General features: G+C 39.0%; 1 protein-coding gene across 2 annotated transcripts in view; it reads right to left on the bottom strand.

Annotated features, from left to right (window-relative positions):
- ADAM9 (ADAM metallopeptidase domain 9) overlaps positions 1–17,515 on the bottom strand; it is a 94,937-nt gene that overhangs the window by 70,340 nt on the left and 7,082 nt on the right. For both annotated transcript variants that reach the window (XM_057697285.1, XM_057697286.1), the window contains exons 2-3: positions 9,538–9,635; positions 6,827–6,885 (exon numbers count right to left, since the gene is read on the bottom strand). In XM_057697285.1, the coding sequence (XP_057553268.1) occupies positions 6,827–6,885; positions 9,538–9,635 (157 nt within the window). The remainder of the gene's footprint in view (positions 1–6,826; positions 6,886–9,537; positions 9,636–17,515) is intronic.

The following is a 17,515-nucleotide window of genomic DNA, read 5'->3' as shown; positions in this document are numbered from 1 at the left end:
ACATCATTACCAAATACGACATTACAATTAAAGCCTTGGTATAATATAACCAAGGTTTCCAATTGTTTCTTGTTAGAAGGAGGACAGATTTTGACTGAACTTATGCAACTAACTATACTGCCATGAAAATAAGATGTGTTAACACATCAAATAAGCCTGATTAGTTTAACATCTTTCTTTTCATCAGGAGACAGACAAATCCTTTGAAATCTTCCAAAGGCCATTTGGGAAATCTCAAAGTTAGTTTGAGGTCAAGAAGACTCCACTTAGAATTTTATTTGGGGAAATGGTCAAAAATGCCAAAAGGTTTGAATACTTGACTAAATTGAATCACAGGTGTCACTATGAAACAACACTTAGCTGTCCATTTAGCCAAAGTCACAATAAAAAGATTTCAAAGGCAAATACAGAAAGTTACATAGTTACTAAAAAAGAACAAAACAAAACAAAAAACAATACCTCTTAGCTCTCTTAACATTGAAAAGATGTGGCTTTCTTAAATAATCAAAGACCTAATAAACACATGACACATAGGAAATTATCTTAAAACACAAAATCTTATCTTCCCAAGCTGATTACGTAAATGTAAAGAAAAACAACCTTTTTTACCACTTCCTATTAAAAGCAAACGAATAATCTAAGAAAATCTTGTTGTTTTAACAGAGAAAGAAAACCAAATTCTGGTTTTTTATCAGTGTATTATTAATACTAAGGCAAATTAAACAAAGAAATCAAAAAACCTTACAAATAAATCCATCCAATATTAGCCAGTTTTAACCAAGGAAAGACTCCTTTTCTAAGGTCCCTTTTCCACAAATTTTCTTTAAAAATTTCCTTACATCACTGAGTTTTTGTCCTACATTCTCCTTCTTTCTCATTCTGGAACAACCATTCATTCTACTTTGGGACAAAATTATTCTCTTTTTCCTTTAGCAAAACAGATCTTTCATACCCTTCCTTAAAAAAATACACTTTTTCCTTGCATACAGTTTTTCTTTACCCTTATTATTCCTAGTAGTTTCATTTACATACATTGACCAGATTTTTTAATCATTAGTAACACTAATTTTCAGTAAAAACTAGGAAGCAGGCAATTGTAAACTATTTGCTACATGCTATCATTCTGTAGAAAATTCATGAATTCATTATTCCGTAATTTCGAGAGATGTCTCTTTTTTCACAGCACAATTCCTCAGCTTAGTAACAGACCCAAATATATTTAGCTTCTCTATACCACATAAAAACAAGATGCCAAAAGTAAATAAATTTCCCTTAAGCAATTAATACTTCAGTATTTTATCTCATTTGGAAATTAGTCAGTGATTATTCACCTTTGACTAACTTAGTATAGCTTTAAGGTTTCAAGTTATGAAAAAAATTTTGAAACTATTTTGAAGGAGACATAAAACATAATTACCACTGAAAAGTTCATGTATAAACTTTTATTCCACTTACATCTATTTAATTTACTTGTTCTGAACAATTATGCTTGAATTACTCATGAAAATTTCATGAGTAGTTAATTAAACAAAGCTAGCCATCCATCATCTTGTTTTCCTTGTTAACAAATCAAGCAAGTATCAAAAAAAAAATCACAAAAGCAAAGAACAAAAAAATTATATATTTATGGTTTTTCCCTCTTTTTCTTTAACTGCTGTGCTTGACGGCAAGCAATTCCTTTTTATTATACATTTTGTTCTTAGGGTTGATTAATAATTTATAATCTTAAACATCTGATAGGGATAACATAAGCTTGTCTGAATAGTAAACACAGGTAGAAAAAACTGTATATGTGCATTACATATTTAATGCTGACAACTCTGAAGCTGTCAGTTTATCAACAATATAAAAACTAGCAAAAAGATTGTTCAAGATCATGTAAACTTAAAAAAAAACACTTGGGTTAGTTTTTGTATTCCTGAGAGTTTTAAGAAAATAATTTATATAGGTGCTCATTTATCTCTAAACCAATTTGAATAGAACTCTTTAAGGGATTTTATAATTTAATGTGGTGATACCATCCAGAGGTAGGAAACTATCACACATCTATAACATACATATATAGAGACATATATACATACACATACAGAGACAAATAGACAACTTACAGTTTTTACTCTAAAATTTTAGTCAAGAGTCAGTAAAACAGCAACACAATCTCACTGGTTTATCTCCACTTTGTATTTTCATCTGAATTGTCTCAGGCAAATATAACAAGTTAAGGTTACCTGCCTACCGATATTTCTGGAGGAGACTTGTAAGATTTTCTTTTGCCGTGATATGCAATCTTCCTTTGCTGTGGTCTAAATTTTAGGTGAGAGACTGAGGAGACATCTAACTGCTGTCTGGATGTTTCTAAAGCACATGTGAGTGAACAAATCATTCAGTTCTATTTCCAAATAGCCTTCTGTTCTTCTTTTCAGACTCAAGTAGCTGCTTTCAGGGCTCCCTGAGTTTTCTGAGAGACCCCGGTGATAGACGGCAAGGGACTGAAAATGGAAGTGACCGTGAGAAGCTGAGGGTCTGAGGGGCTGCACTGGGAGGGAAAAGTCCGACGGGGGTGGACAGACAGATGGAGGAGGTGAGGGTTTGAAGTGGGACGTATCAAAGGATCCAGGGGAATTGGGGGGAAGATTGACGGTGGTAAAAGGAGGAGCAAAAGCAACAGGGAGGGAGCAATGTTAGAGCAGTCAGCCTGGGAAGACCTCAAGTTTCCAAAAGACACCAACAAAGTTCCAACTTATCCTCAACAAAACATGCCAACAAGAAAGGAAGCAGACAGAGCTGGCACAGCAGAAAGTCAGCAGGATGTGAGAAGAGGTGGTTTGTTGCCTGAGAAGTTCCAATGGGAGAAGCCGGATCCAACAGAGGGAACAGAGACACTTCACACAGAGCCAGGAAGGAAGGACTTCCAGCCCAGGGAATCAGGCAACAGTCCCCACACAGACCTTCCAGCCCAGGGGGAACCTATCCAAAGAAGCCAGGGACTCTAACCCAACTTCAGAGAGTATACTCAAAACCTTAAGAATCGGGCTTCCCTGGAGGCACAGTGGTTGAAAGTCCACCTGCCAATGCAGGGGAGCAAGAGTTCGAGCCCTGGTCTGGGAAGATCCCACATGCCACGGAGCAACTAAGCCTGTGCGCCACAACTACTGAGGCTGTGCTCTAGGGCCTGCAAGCCACAACTATTGAGCCCATGTGCCACAACTACTGAAGCCTGTGCACCTGGAGCCCCTGCTCTGCAACAAGAGAAAGCCTGCACGCAGCAACAAAGACCCTATACAACCTAAAACAAACTAATAAATTAATTTAAAAAAAAAACAAACCTTAAGAATCAAATCTGTTCTTACCAGCCTCAATAGACATTTGTCTGCAGCAATGGTTCAGGAGTCAGACTCACCAATGGATCCCCGATCAGTCAGTCAGGACTGAAGACAAGGGCTTCAAATAAGTGTACGTAGGGTCCAGAGTGAGGGACTGGGGGTCCAGTGAGGAATCTGATCCTATCCGAGTCATGGTGCCATGACTGTCAAAGGAAAAAAATATTCAATGACACTTGTTAAAGATGGTGGGGCCAACCTTATTCGGGACTATCGCAGAAGGTGTGGGGACCACTGCAAGGGGATTTTACAGTGGGGGAGAGAGATCAGACTCAACTCCAAGCACAGCACAGGGAGGTGGGAATTTGCACCCAGTGATCAGGGAGGGGGTCAGTGGATAGAAAATTACTATGATGAAACATCGAGGTGAAGGAGGCTCTGGCTAAACCGACCTAACAGAGTCTTACTGAAGACACGCCACGGTGATCAGACATCACCTGGGGAGGATGGTAGAAGATGAAGAATTTGATCAGATATTGAGGGTGGGGGTTCTTGGTAAACTCATTTAGCAGGGTTCTTGCTAAAACTGGATTTTCCAAGGAATTATACAGCTGGGCCCAGGAGAAGGTTCAGTGGCCTGACCAACGTTTGGTCCAGCAAAGAATCTGTGTCATTTGCAGCAGAAATGGAATAGCAATATACTTAACTCCAGGGCTTACGGACACAAGTCAGGGATGCGAGGTGCCAGCTAGTGGTTTACGATGTAACACTTAACATTCTAAACTCCAGGCCCAGACTGTCTAGATTGTTTAAGAGATGGAGAGAGCGATGGTTTCCATACTGTTTAATCAGTTACACAGCCTGACTTTAGCCACGTGACTAGTGTAGTATAAAAGACCCCTTGGTAAATCTGTGCCTGGCCTACCCTGAAAAGATGATGCTTCACTCATGTCTCAGTGGTTTGTAATATGAAGACAAAGCACATTTGCACAACTAAGAAAGGACCCTGGGGGGCTCTGCCTAGAAATTTTCAAACCCCTTGATGATTTCCTCTGCTTTCCTGGCCCTGATGCCCTGTAGCCTTTACCTTTATGGAAGTCTCCTGAGTGAGCCTGGGAGTAGCCTGTGGAGTTTTGAGTCCTTTCAATTATCCAACCCTGTTCATTCACTGCCCTGCCACTCCTCTCTCCCCAACACATACACACTCTTTGCTCCCTCTGGTGGTGAATTTAAAAAGAATAAACTGGAGATGGTACCTGGCTTTGCTCTGCCCTTCTTCCTCCTTGGAAATCACTGTCTGCCTGTGGGAACACCCAGATTCCACCCCGCTCCTCCAGGGCCAGGCCTCATGCAGCGCTGATGTGAGTGGCTGAATCGGCCTAATCCAGGGTTCAGGACTAGCAGGTCCATCAATTTCTATGGTAAATAGCTCTCATTTTCTATGGTAAATTCTCTAACCTGGCCCTTAGCAATAATAAAAGTGGTATTTCGACCTCCTATCTAACTCACCCTTTTATTTTATGTTTAAGTTTGTTCAGCACAGAGAAAAGGTGTGCTATCTTCTGTCCCACAGCCCCCAGGCCCTGCCAAGTACCCCAACATAAGTAATTATGTACATCCCTCTACAAGGAGACTTCACGGCTTTCACCAAGGGATTCGTGTCCCCAAAAAAGTTATGACTGCCATTGTAGAGGCCCTGGGAGGAAAAAAATAAGCACTCACTCAAGCACAGTCACTCCTTCACTGACAGCCAAAATAATAAGCTATCTACCCTAACGCTTTTTCACTAGAGATCATTAGCTCTGATGACTTGCCTTTCAAAGACATTCAAAGACATGGCAGCTCTTAACAAATGCCTGGAAAAGTACCATTTGCCCACCAATTCAAGAAGCATAGGAATGTAGACCAGAAATCGCACATATATTTACATCACTAGACTTCAGGTCAGATGACTGGGATTTGTGCCCCTCTTACAAACTATGTGATGCTAAGTTAGTCAAGTAACCTGCCTGAACCTTAGTATTCTGATGCATAAAGCAAGGACCACAAATTGCTCTATAACCAAGTTGATATGACAGTATGATAAATGAGATACAGGTGATAAAAATGCTTTGTAAGCTGAAACTCTGCAAACATAAGGAACTATTGTTTCATTGAAATAATTTTAATTTGCATTTCCCATAGAAAGGGTAGGAGAAAATATTTAAATCTATTAGATTCTTGTACACAATGACATCACATTGGAGTCAAGCTGGACCTCAGGAGTTTTGAGAGAATTAAGCAAGTAATACAATTAAAAGCACCTGGTATAGTGCCTGGAGCATAGAAAGCCTCTCGGTGTGAAAACATCGTCTAAAAACACCCTGCCTGAAGCCCTGCCAGGGAGATCTCATACCCTATCACTCAGCATCCTCTTCTAAGACAAAAAGTGTTATGTAAACTTGAGCGTCCATAAAAATCATCTGGAAGGCTTGTTAAAACACAGATTGCTGTGACGCCTCCCCAAATTCTGTTTCCTTCTAGGGGTGGACCTAAGAATTTGCATTTCCAGCAAATTCCCAGAAGCTGCTGCTGCTGGTTCTGGGGGACAAGTTTGAGCAGCACTTTACATCCCATCATTCATACCTCAGTGTAATGGGCTTATTGAGTGGCTCTTTTTCTGGGATCTCTCACTAAAGATATTGGAAGTTTTGCTACATAAGAAAAGGGAGAAGGGGGCAGGATGGCCACAGGGAAGTGGGTGGCTCAGCACAGTCAGAAGCATGGAACTTCAAAAAGGCAGCAGAAGAACACAGATTACTGAGGTGGGATCAGGTGAAAACATGCCAAAATGAGAAGAGATTAAAAAGCAGGGTGAGAAACCATCATTGTGGACTGAACATTTGTGTCCCCCTGCAAAATTCTTATGCTGAAGCCCTAACTCCCAGTGTGGCTGTATTTAGAGATGGGGTCACTGAGGAAGTTATGGTTAAATGAGATCATAAGGGTGGGGCCCTGAGCCAAAAGGATTAGCATCCTTATAAGAAGAGATGCCAGAGAGCTCGCTCCTTCATCTACCCCCATTTCTGGGCACACAGGCCAGAAGGTGGCCGTCTGCAACCCAAGAAGAGAGCCCTCACCAAGCACTAACCCTGCTGGCACCTTGATCTTGGACTTCCAGTCCAGTGAGAAAATACACGTCTGTTGTTTAAGTCTGGAGTACTTCGCTGTGGCAGCTCTAGCAGACTGATAAAACTACTACAGGCTTCTTTATCCCCTGCTCAGTTGTTTCTTGGGCCAATCATGATTTTAAAGTTTTCTTAAATACAACTTTCTCTTCCTTTAATTTAGATTTATTTTCCTTTGCTCTAAAGTCAATGGAAATGCAAAACAGTATGGCTTTTTCCATACTTCTACTCTTATTATCTCACCTTCTTATCAATCTACTAAGCAATATCTAACTAGAAAAGATACCCATATATTGAAAAAAAAATTACTGAAAAACCAAAGTAAATTAAATTTCTTACTTATTCCTTTCCAAGTGAATAATATGCTCTTTTCCTTCAGCTTGAATGACATAAGATACCTAAATGCACAAAGGAGAAAAGAACAATAAAACACTATCTTCTAAATAATTTTTCAACAACAGGTATTTATAGGACACTAGAAATTCCATCCTGAATGAAAATAATTTGGTACTGACTGGAACTATTTTATGAAAGAATCTTAAATACACTCGTCAATAATAAAAATATACTCTGATCATCCCTACCTTCCTTTAATAACCTATTGTGGAAAACGACCTGCATGTTTATCTAAACTCTTCTTAAATTCATTTATAATTGAGCTATAACTTAAGGGATTATTTTTACAAAGTCCATCCTGGTATTACCTATAGTATAAAGTAGTTCTTCCTTTTGTTTCAAATGAAATGAACCTCTTAGTTTCAAAGATTATCTCTTGTTCTGGTTATCCAAAAGTTAGATGAGATTAATACACTTTTATGATTTTATATCTTCACATGGTTTAACACATTTCATCACTTCTAAACACACTTTCTCCCCCTCACATGACATCTCTGAAACTGGAATACATTGTACAGAGGGAGAGCAGTCTACCTGGCAGTACTCTGTTTCTTTCTTAATTAGTGGTACATTAAATAACAGTGTGCTTCAGACTGCATCTCAACTGAGATGAGGCAACTTACACTTACACATCCTCAGCTTGTGGGAACCTCCTCTCTACCTCAAACACCAAAATAATTTCCTCAGTGACTCACCGTTTCATTAGCCAGAAGCACTTAATGTGATCTCTAGAACCAAGGGGTTCAACCTTGCCATAATTCTAACAAAAAAGACAGTCATGGAGGGACTCAACAAATAACAATATTATCAGAAGCGCCCTCTTATTCTCCCTACTGTTTCTGGACTCTAAGTGAACATTTTGCCAAGGAACAGCAGGGTCTCCTTTCCTAGGGCATTTCAACATCTGACTTTCAAGGTCGAGACCCAGGTCTAGGTCCTGGCGTTCTGCTTAGGGACCTTAGCACTCTGCCATCTACCTCCAACTCCACTGAGGCATCAAAAATACCAAGCTCCTTCCAACACCACAGTTTCGGTGTGTGCCTTTCTAGCCCTTCTGCTCTTGGTCAAAAGTAGGATGTGAAAACATCACTGTCATCTCCTCGGAGAAGAATTCTGAGAATCTGAGAACTGTTTTGTGATGTTACATTCTTCCCCCAAATAGCTGCCTGGGTTGCTCATTCCCTTCCTTCTGGTCTTTGCTCTGCTCCAAGGTCACCTGCTCAGTAAGGTCTTCCTGGGTCGTCCTATTAAAAAACACAAAGCCACCTACCAAACTCACCCCCACTCACAGTTCCAATACTCTCCACTCTCTCCCTGTTCTAATTTCCCCCCATAGCACTTCTTACCATCTTAAGTAATCTCTATTACTAATCTACGAGGGTGAGTCAGAAATTATCTGCACTCTAGCTGTAGAAATTCTATAGCCAGAGTGCGGATAATTTCTGACTCACCGCGTACATTACTTATCTGTCTCTGCCTCTCCTCTCACAAGAATGGAAGCTCCACAGGGGTGTGGATTTTGTCTGTTTTGTTCACATATCCCCAGTGCTTAAACAGTGCTTCTACCTCTTCCCCAGACTCGTATCAGGGTGCATGCAGGACACTGACTACAATCCAAGTATCTATGTGTGCAGTGCCGATAAAGCTCATTGGAGACAATGGTAAGTGGAAAACGTCGTCCCTGCGCTACTAAGTGAAGAAAAGGGGGAAAATAACCATGAAAACCGCAAATTAATTCTATTCTAAAGGCAAAACAAAATCAAAGAGTAGAATGTCCAGTTCAAAACAAAACAAGGAAACATTATAAACTGTTCCACTGGAAGAAGATCTTAGAGTCATTTATTCCTTACTTACAAAGAAGTAAATGAAGACAAATGATCTACCCAATTCGTAGCGGTACCCAGAGGGAGGGCTAAAGCTTAAAGCTCCTCATGCTAACTCCAGTGTTCTCTTCACTATGCCTAGTCCCGAAACAATGTACAAACTGCCTTACAGTTAGAAATACATTGGCAATTCAGAGGTAATAAGCTAAACTTGCTATCCTTCATCACCTGTCACTGTGACACCATAATAAAGTTAAATTACACTTCTATAAAGTTGAAGGGTTTGCAAAATCAGTTGATATCCAAATATATTATTTCTGAACTTTACAGTAAAAGAAAAATAGTATAAAAAAAAATTTTTGTGCATTGGTTACCCTATTAGGACAGTATGTTTCTTCTGATACGGAGATAAAACTCACTTTTGAGCAAACATTTCCAGATATGAAATACATGCATATGACACACTACTATTCTCCAGTGTCAGTAAAGATACAGCATGTAGTACTCTACCTATCACACACTAAGAGAGAGGTGAATTCTTATAACAAGACCACTGTAACCATCACCAGTCAGGTAAGGGTCAGAAATCTATGTAACCAGCATCCTACCCTGACTATTTCATGCTCTTATGTTTCAAGTTGATTATTTCATCTTTAAAAAAAAAAAAAGCTACCAAGGATCAATATGTCACTTTACTAGAATAATGTCCAATGGACACCAGTACCATAATCACTGGCAGACATTACTCACTGAGCCAACCAGTGCTGAAAATAACACCCTTGTCTTAAGAAAAGTGAAATTTAAACACTTATTTCTCAAGAGATAACTTACCTGCTCTGAGTAGGGCCTAGGGGCTTCTCTTCGTTCTCTAGTTAATCTCCAAGGAGTTATAATTTCATAAGAAGAGAGATGGGAGGTCTGTTGAAAGCCTACGAAAAAGGGAATAACAAACATTACATAACAACTGGGACTTCCTAGGTGGCACAGTGGTTAAGAATCCTCCTGCCAGTGCAGGGGAGATGGGTTTGAGTCCTGGTCTGGGAAGATCCCACATGCCACAGAGCAACTAAGCCCACACACCACAACTATTGAGTTTGTGTGCCGCAACTACTGAAGCCCACACAGCTAGAGCGCGTGCTCTGCAACAAGAGAAGCCACCTCAATGAGGAGCCCGTACACCGCAACAAAGAGTAGCCCCCACCCTCCACAACTAGAGAAAGCTCGTTTGTAGCAATGAAGACCCAATGCAGCCAATAAATAAATGAAATAAATTTATTTTAAAAAAATTACATAACAACTGAACCTGAAAAACTACATTGTCCCAAAATACAACGGAAAGCAAAAGCTGAATGTTCCACTCACAGGAAAATCATCTGATGTTCCCGCACTAAAATATATAGAGTTTTATATAAAGTTTTATAGGAATATAGGAATAAAAGAGTCAAAAATTATCCGCACTCTGGCTGTAGAATTCAATTAACTTTTAGAAAAGACAGATACCTCATTTTTCAACATAATCTCTTGCTCTTCAACATACTTTGTCCATCTGTCAAGAAGCTTTTGTATTCTCTCATTAAAAAATGCTTTAGGCTGAGCTGCGAGCCATGAATGCACCACTGTCTTCACTTCTTCATCAATGTTGCCATCAGCCGAGGACGTGGACGGGCGTCCGGCTCCTTTGTGATGGCTAACACTTGTGAAACCTTCCTTGAACTTCTCTATCCATTCATACACACTTCTTAGCAACAAAACACCTTCTCCATACTGTGCACAAAGTCTTCGATAAATAACGGCTGCTCTTCTTTCATGCAAATTACAAGTGGGGCACCCATTTTTGCTCGCACCGCAGTTACAAATGAACTGATATAACAGGTTCACACCTGCACAGCAGTGACTGGGGAGACAGTAGCCTTGAACAGAAAGTGCTGATAAGACAGTTCGGCCAACAGAAGTTTTCATATAACCAGAGTGGAGATAATTTTTGACTCACCCTCATACTAGATAAGTATGAGGGGGAAGAAATATATTTCTTAAAAAAGGATATCAGCCTTTATCCAAACAGTATATACACAGCAACCATTTTCAAACAATTTTTAGCCATAAACCCTAATCCTTTGTTTTAAAAGAAATCTTAAGATGTAAACACAAGGAAAAAAAATGTTCTGGTGGGGAAATAGAGGGAAGGCATCTAGACCCTGGCACCGTTCACTCCTCTCTCTTTTCCCACCCTCACCCAACATGAATGACATCCTGAGACAGTATGGTGATACTTATGAACCGGTCAAGGACAATAAGAGGGAAAGTCACTTTTAATGCCTGACGGATTAACTCTAATCAACACACACCTACCAATGTAGCAATTATATCTCCAATGAAATTACTGCCATTAATAGGTCCTAAAAACTTGAATAAATAAAAAGTATTAAAAATGAAGTACTCAGAACCATCATGCAAGACCTCCTCCCAATTCCAATCCTGTACAGCTCACCACACAGTGGAGTCATCTCTGAGTGGGGCCTGGGTTCTAAAATCATCACTTGAGAGAGGAGAGGGAGAAACTAGGGGAGTGCCAGTCACAGATACACACCACTATATGTAAAACAGATAAAAAATAAGAACCCACTGAAAAGAATCTGAAAAAGAATGAGTATATGTATATGTGTAACTGAATCACTTTGCTGTACACCTGAAATTAACACAACATTGTAAATCAACTACAATCCAATAAAATTTTTTTAAAAAAGGACCTACTGTATAGCAGAGGGAACTATATTCAATATCTTATAAAAATCTATAATGGAAAATAATCTGGAAAAAAGTGTGTATATATATATATATATATATATAAACTGAATCACTCTGCTGTATGCTTGAAACTAACACAATATTGTAAAGCAACTATACTTCAATAAAAAATAGTAAGAACCATGAACAGACCAATCACAAGTACGGAAATTGAGGCAGTGATTAAAAATCTCCCAACACACAAAAGCCCAGGACCAGATGGGTTCACGGGCGAATTCTATCAAACATTTCGAGAAGAGCTAACACCTATCCTTCTCAAACTCTCCCAAAATATTGCAGAAGGCAGAACACTCCCAAACTCATTCTACGAGGCTACCATCACCCTGATACCAAAACCAGGCAAAGATGTCACAAAAAAAGAAAACTACAGACCAATATCACTGATGAATATAGATGCAAAAATCCTCAACAAAATACTAGCTAACAGACTGCAACAGCACATTAAAAAAATCATACACCATGACCAAGTGGGGTTTATCCCTGGGATGCAAGGATTCTTCAATATACGCAAATCAATCAACGTGATACATCATATCAACAAATTAAAGGATAAAAACTATATGATCATTTCAATAGATGCAGAAAAAGCTTTTGACAAAGTTCAACATCCATTTATGATAAAAAGCTCTCCAGAAAATGGGCATAGAAGGAAATTACCTCAACATAATAAAAGCCATATATGAAAAACCAAAAGCCAACATCGTTCTCAGTGGGGGAAAACTGGAAGAATTCCCTCTAAGAACAGGAACAAGACAAGGGTGTCCACTCTCACTATTATTATTCAGCATAGTTTTGGAAGTTTTAGCCACAGCAATCAGAGAAGAAAAAGAAATAAAAGGAATACAAACTGGAAAGGAAGAAGTAAAATTGTCACTCTTTGCAGATGACATGATATTATATATAGAAAACCCTAAAGACTCTACCAGAAAACTGCTAGCACTAATTGATGAGTTTAGTAAAGTAGCAGGATACAAAATTAATGCACAGAAATCTCTTGCATTCCTATACACTAACAACAGAAGAGCATAAAGAGAAATTAAGGAAATTCTCCCATTCACCATTGCAACAAAAAGAATAAAATACCTAGGAATAAACCTGCCTAAGGAGGCAAAAGATCTGTATGCAGAAAACTTTAAGACATTGATGAAAGAAATCAGAGACAACACAAACAGATGGAGGGACATACCATGTTCCTGGATTGGAAGAATCAACATCGTGAAAATGACTGTACTACCGAAAGCAATTTACAGATTCAATGCAATCCCGATCAAATTACCAATGGCATTTTTCACAGAACTAGAGCAAGAAATCTTACGATTTGTATGGAAATGCAAAAGACCCCAAATAGACAAAGCAATCTTGAGAAGGAAAAATGGAGTTGGTGGAATCAGGCTTCCTGACTTCAAACTATACTACAAGGCCATAGTGATCAAGACAGTATGGTACTGGCACAAAAATAGAAAGGAAGATCAACAGAATAGAATAGAGAACTCAGAAGTAAGCCCAAACACATATGGGCACCTTATCTTTGACAAAGGAGGCACGAGTATACAATGGAAAAAAGACAGCCTCTTCAATAAGTGGTGCTGGGAAAATTGGACAGCAACATGTAAACGAATGAAATTAGAACACTTCCTAACACCATACACAAAAATAAACTCCAAGTGGATTAAAGACCTACAGTAAGGCCAGACACTATAAAACTCCTACAGGAAAACACAGGCAGAACACTCTATGACATCCATCAAAGCAAGATCCGTTCTGACCCACCTCCTAGAATCATGGAAATAAAATCAAGAATAAACAAATGGGACCTCATGAAACTTAAAAGCTTTTGCACAGTGAAAGAAACCATAAACAAGACTAGAAGGCAACCCTCAGAATGGGAAAAAATAGTTGCCAACAAAACAACGGACAAAGGATTAACCTCCAAAATATACAAGCAGCTCATGAAGCTTCATACCAAAAAAGCAAATAACCCAATCCACAAATGGGCAGAAGACCTAAATAGACATTTCTCCAAAGAAGACATGCAGATGGCCAACAAACACATGAAAAGACGTTCAACATCACTAATCATCAGAGAAATGCAAGTCAAAGCCACAATGACGTATCACCTCACACCGATCAGAATGGCCATCATCACAAAATCTGGAAACCACAAATGTTGGAGAGGGTGTGGAGAAAAGGGAACTCTCCTGCACTGTTGGTGGGACTGTAAGTTGGTACAGCCACTATGGAAAACAATTTGGAGGTTCCTTCAAAAACTACAAATAGAACTACCATATGATCCAGTAATCCCACTCCTGGGCATATACCCAAAGAAAACCATAATCCCAAAAGAAACTTGTACCATAATGTTTATTGCAGCACTCTTTACAATAGCCAGGACATGGAAGCACCCGAAATGCCCATCAACAAATGAATGGATAAAGAAGATGTGGCATATATACACAATGGAATATTACTCAGCTATAAAAAGGGATGAGATGGAGCTATATGTAATGAGGTGGATAGAAGCACACTCTGTCATACAGAGTGAAGTCAGTCAGAAAGAGAAGGACAAATATTGTATGCTGACTCACATAAACGGAATCTAAAAATGGTACTGATGAACTCAGTGACAAGAACAAGGACGCAGATACAGAGAACGGACTGGAGAACTCGAGGTTTGGGAGGGGGCGGGGGGTGAAGGGGAAACTGAGATGAAGCGAGAGAGTAGCACAGACATATATATACTACCAACTGTAAAATAGATAGTCAGTGGGAAGTTGTATAACAAAGGGAGTCCAACTCGAGGATGGAAGATGCCTTAGAGGACTGGGGCGGGGAGGGTGGGGGGGACTCGAGGCGGGGGGAGTCAAGGAAGGGAGGGAATACGGGGATATGTGTATAAAAAACAGATGATTGAACTTGGTGTACCCCCCAAAAAATAAAAAAATAAAAATCTACTGCCCAGAACAAATAAGTTGTTCTAAAAATGGTTGTTAAATTAGTCCATCTACTTCTTTATTCTGAATCATTAATCCACTTAGTATGCATGAGTATATTTTAAGAATTCTGGCACTAAAACCTGTCCAGTATCTATAGTTAAAAAACAGCTCTATTGAGGTATAACTGACATACAATAAACTGCATGTTTTAAAAATGTAAAAAAAAAAAAAAAAAAGTAAGATCTCCCTAAAAAAGTAAAAATGAAAATAAGTAAATGAAACAATGAGCAGACAGCCCTTCTGGCTCACTGTCAATGAAGTAATCAAGCAGGATTTATGCATAAATACAAAGTTTTATTAAGTTCCCATTTTGTATTTTCGTTATTTTTGAAATTATCAAAGGTATTAAATAATCATATTTAAAAAATAACTATAAAAAAAATAGTCATCACTTAAGCAAAAGTCAGGTATAATTAAAATGGCCCATGTAAATCCCTTAGGAAGACACACCCCATGTTGGCATCTGATACAGTCTCTCAATACATCCAATACATCTCTTCCTTCAGCACCAGTGCTGATGATGGCGTGTCAGTTTGTTCAGAGAACTTGACAAAGTATATGGTCACCATCTAAGGACCAAGGACAAAAAATCTCTATCTCTATATATCTCCACATACCAAAACCACATTTGTTATGAGGAGGCCTGAGAATGGCATACACAAACAGAAACACTGAGGAAAGAACCGACTCACAGCTTCTACTCAGTGGGGATCAATTTAGGAAATAAGTTCATTAAGTAGAATTTCTTAAACAAACATAAATGACATGAAAAGGAGGAAGACGGGACCATTATAAATCAAAAGAGCCATATAAACAAACGCAATATCTGGACCTATCTGGATCCTAATTAAAATAAATCAACAGAAAAAAAAATTCTGAGACAATCAGGGAAGTTTCAACACTGTGTAGGTATGTGATCATCTTAAGGAATTAGGGTTAATTTTTTTTTAAAGTGCAATAAGCATATTGTGGGTAATATTTTCTTTAAAAGTTCTTATGTCATAGAGATTCATTCTGAATAATCAAGGGCAATATGATATGACATCCAGGATTTGCATCAAAATAATCCGTGTGCATTTGAGGGATGAGATACACATGAAATTATATCAAAACTGGGTAACGGGTGGGCTGTCCTGGTTGCGCAGTGGTTAAGAATCCACCTGCCAATGCAGGGGACACAGGTTCCATCCCTGGTCCGGGAAGATCCCATATGCTGCAGAGCAACTAAGCCCGTGCACCACAACTACTGAGCCTGTGCTCTAGAGCCCGGGAGCCACAACTACAGAGCCCGCATGCCACAACTACTGAAGCCCGCGCACCTAGAACTCGGGCTCTGCCACAAGAGAAGCTACTGTAATGAGAAGCCTGCACACTGCAACAGAGTAGCCCCCACTTGAGGCAACTAGAGAAAGCCTGTGCACAGCAATGAAGACCCAACAAAGCCAAAAATAAAATAAGTAAATAAATTTATAAAAACAAAAAACAGGGTAAAGGGTACACAGGAGTTCATTACTCTTCTCTCTTCTGTTGTGTATGTTTAAAATTTTTGATAGTAAAGTAATTATTTTTAAGTAGTTATCTATTGGGAGTGGGATGAAGGGAGAGACTTTTTACTTTATAAACTCTATATTGTTTATAGTGTCTATGAAATGTTACAATCACAACACATATCATATACATGGGACTATAAGATGTGTCATAAACAAACATGTAAATATCATAAGTAAGTGTACCAAACTTGTTTAAAGCGGTTACCATGATGGAATAGAACCAGACAGTAATGAGATAAGGACTCTGACTTTATTTCCTACACTCATGCATGTCTCTATTGTTTGAATTTGTTTTTATAATGAGTATGTATTTTGAAACCCCAAATTACTGTTGAAATTAAAAGGGGAGAAAAACCAGAGTGTTTCTTCAATCAAAAAAAAGCACAAACTATTTAAAGTACTGATTACCTAGCATCTCAACACCTCCTGTCTTTCTATCAGCCTCACTAACCTCACATTTAGACTATGATAGCTTCTCACTCCCACACTCTCCTCCTTTGGATCCAAACTCTATGTTCATTCACTTGTTAATTGCCTTATGCCCCTCAGATTTCCCAAATGCAGATTAAAATGAAGTATTTTCATCTAACCTTCCACAAGACAACAGTGTACATAAAAATGTCTATAATGTTGCCTAGTTTGGGATTTTTAAAGATACAACATAAAAAAAAAAAAAAGATACAACGTAAACAGGACAATATAAATTATATCACACTCAATACAACATGTTAGGACTTCCTAGGTGGCACAGTGGTTAAGAATCCACCTGCCAATGCAGGGGACACGGGTTCAATCCCTGCTCCAGGAAGATCCCACATGCCGCAGAGCAACTAAGCCTGTGTGCCACAACTATTGAGCCCATGTGCCACAACTACTGCAGCCCACACGCCTAGAGCCCGTGCTCCACAAGAGAAGCTACGGCAATGAGAGCCCATGCACCGCAACGAAGAGTAGCCCACACTCGCCGCAACTGGACAAAGGCTGTGTGCAGCAACAAAGACCCAAGGGGGGAAAGCAGGAGGGGGGTGGGTGGGGATGAACTGGGAGATTGGGGTTGACATATATACGCTAATATGTATAAAATAGACAACTAATAAAAAAAACTTATTTTCAAAAAAATAAAATAAAATAAACGGGGCCTTCACGTCATTACATAAACACACCAGAAATGGACTCCAATACTCACAAACGCAATCGGGGCTCTCTGACCTAAGGCATACTTATGACATATTATGATAAAATATCCTTCAGATACTTGAGTTGTCAATTAGGAGCTATGTCAAAAGAAATCGATGGACTTAATAGACACAGGCTTCAAATCACTAAGTAGAAATATCCTTAATCTTAAATTAACTGAGGTGCAGGACTATTTCTTCACCCAGAATAAACTTTTCAAGGGCCTTCAGTTTTCTCAAATTCCCCAAAACACAAATTTCAATATTATCCTTAATATTTTTATTC

The sequence above is a fragment of the Hippopotamus amphibius genome, chromosome 10 (genome assembly GCF_030028045.1).
Source record: "Hippopotamus amphibius kiboko isolate mHipAmp2 chromosome 10, mHipAmp2.hap2, whole genome shotgun sequence".
In the NCBI taxonomy this organism is placed as follows: Eukaryota; Metazoa; Chordata; class Mammalia; order Artiodactyla; family Hippopotamidae; genus Hippopotamus; species Hippopotamus amphibius.
This window is presented reverse-complemented; position numbering and strand designations above follow the sequence as displayed.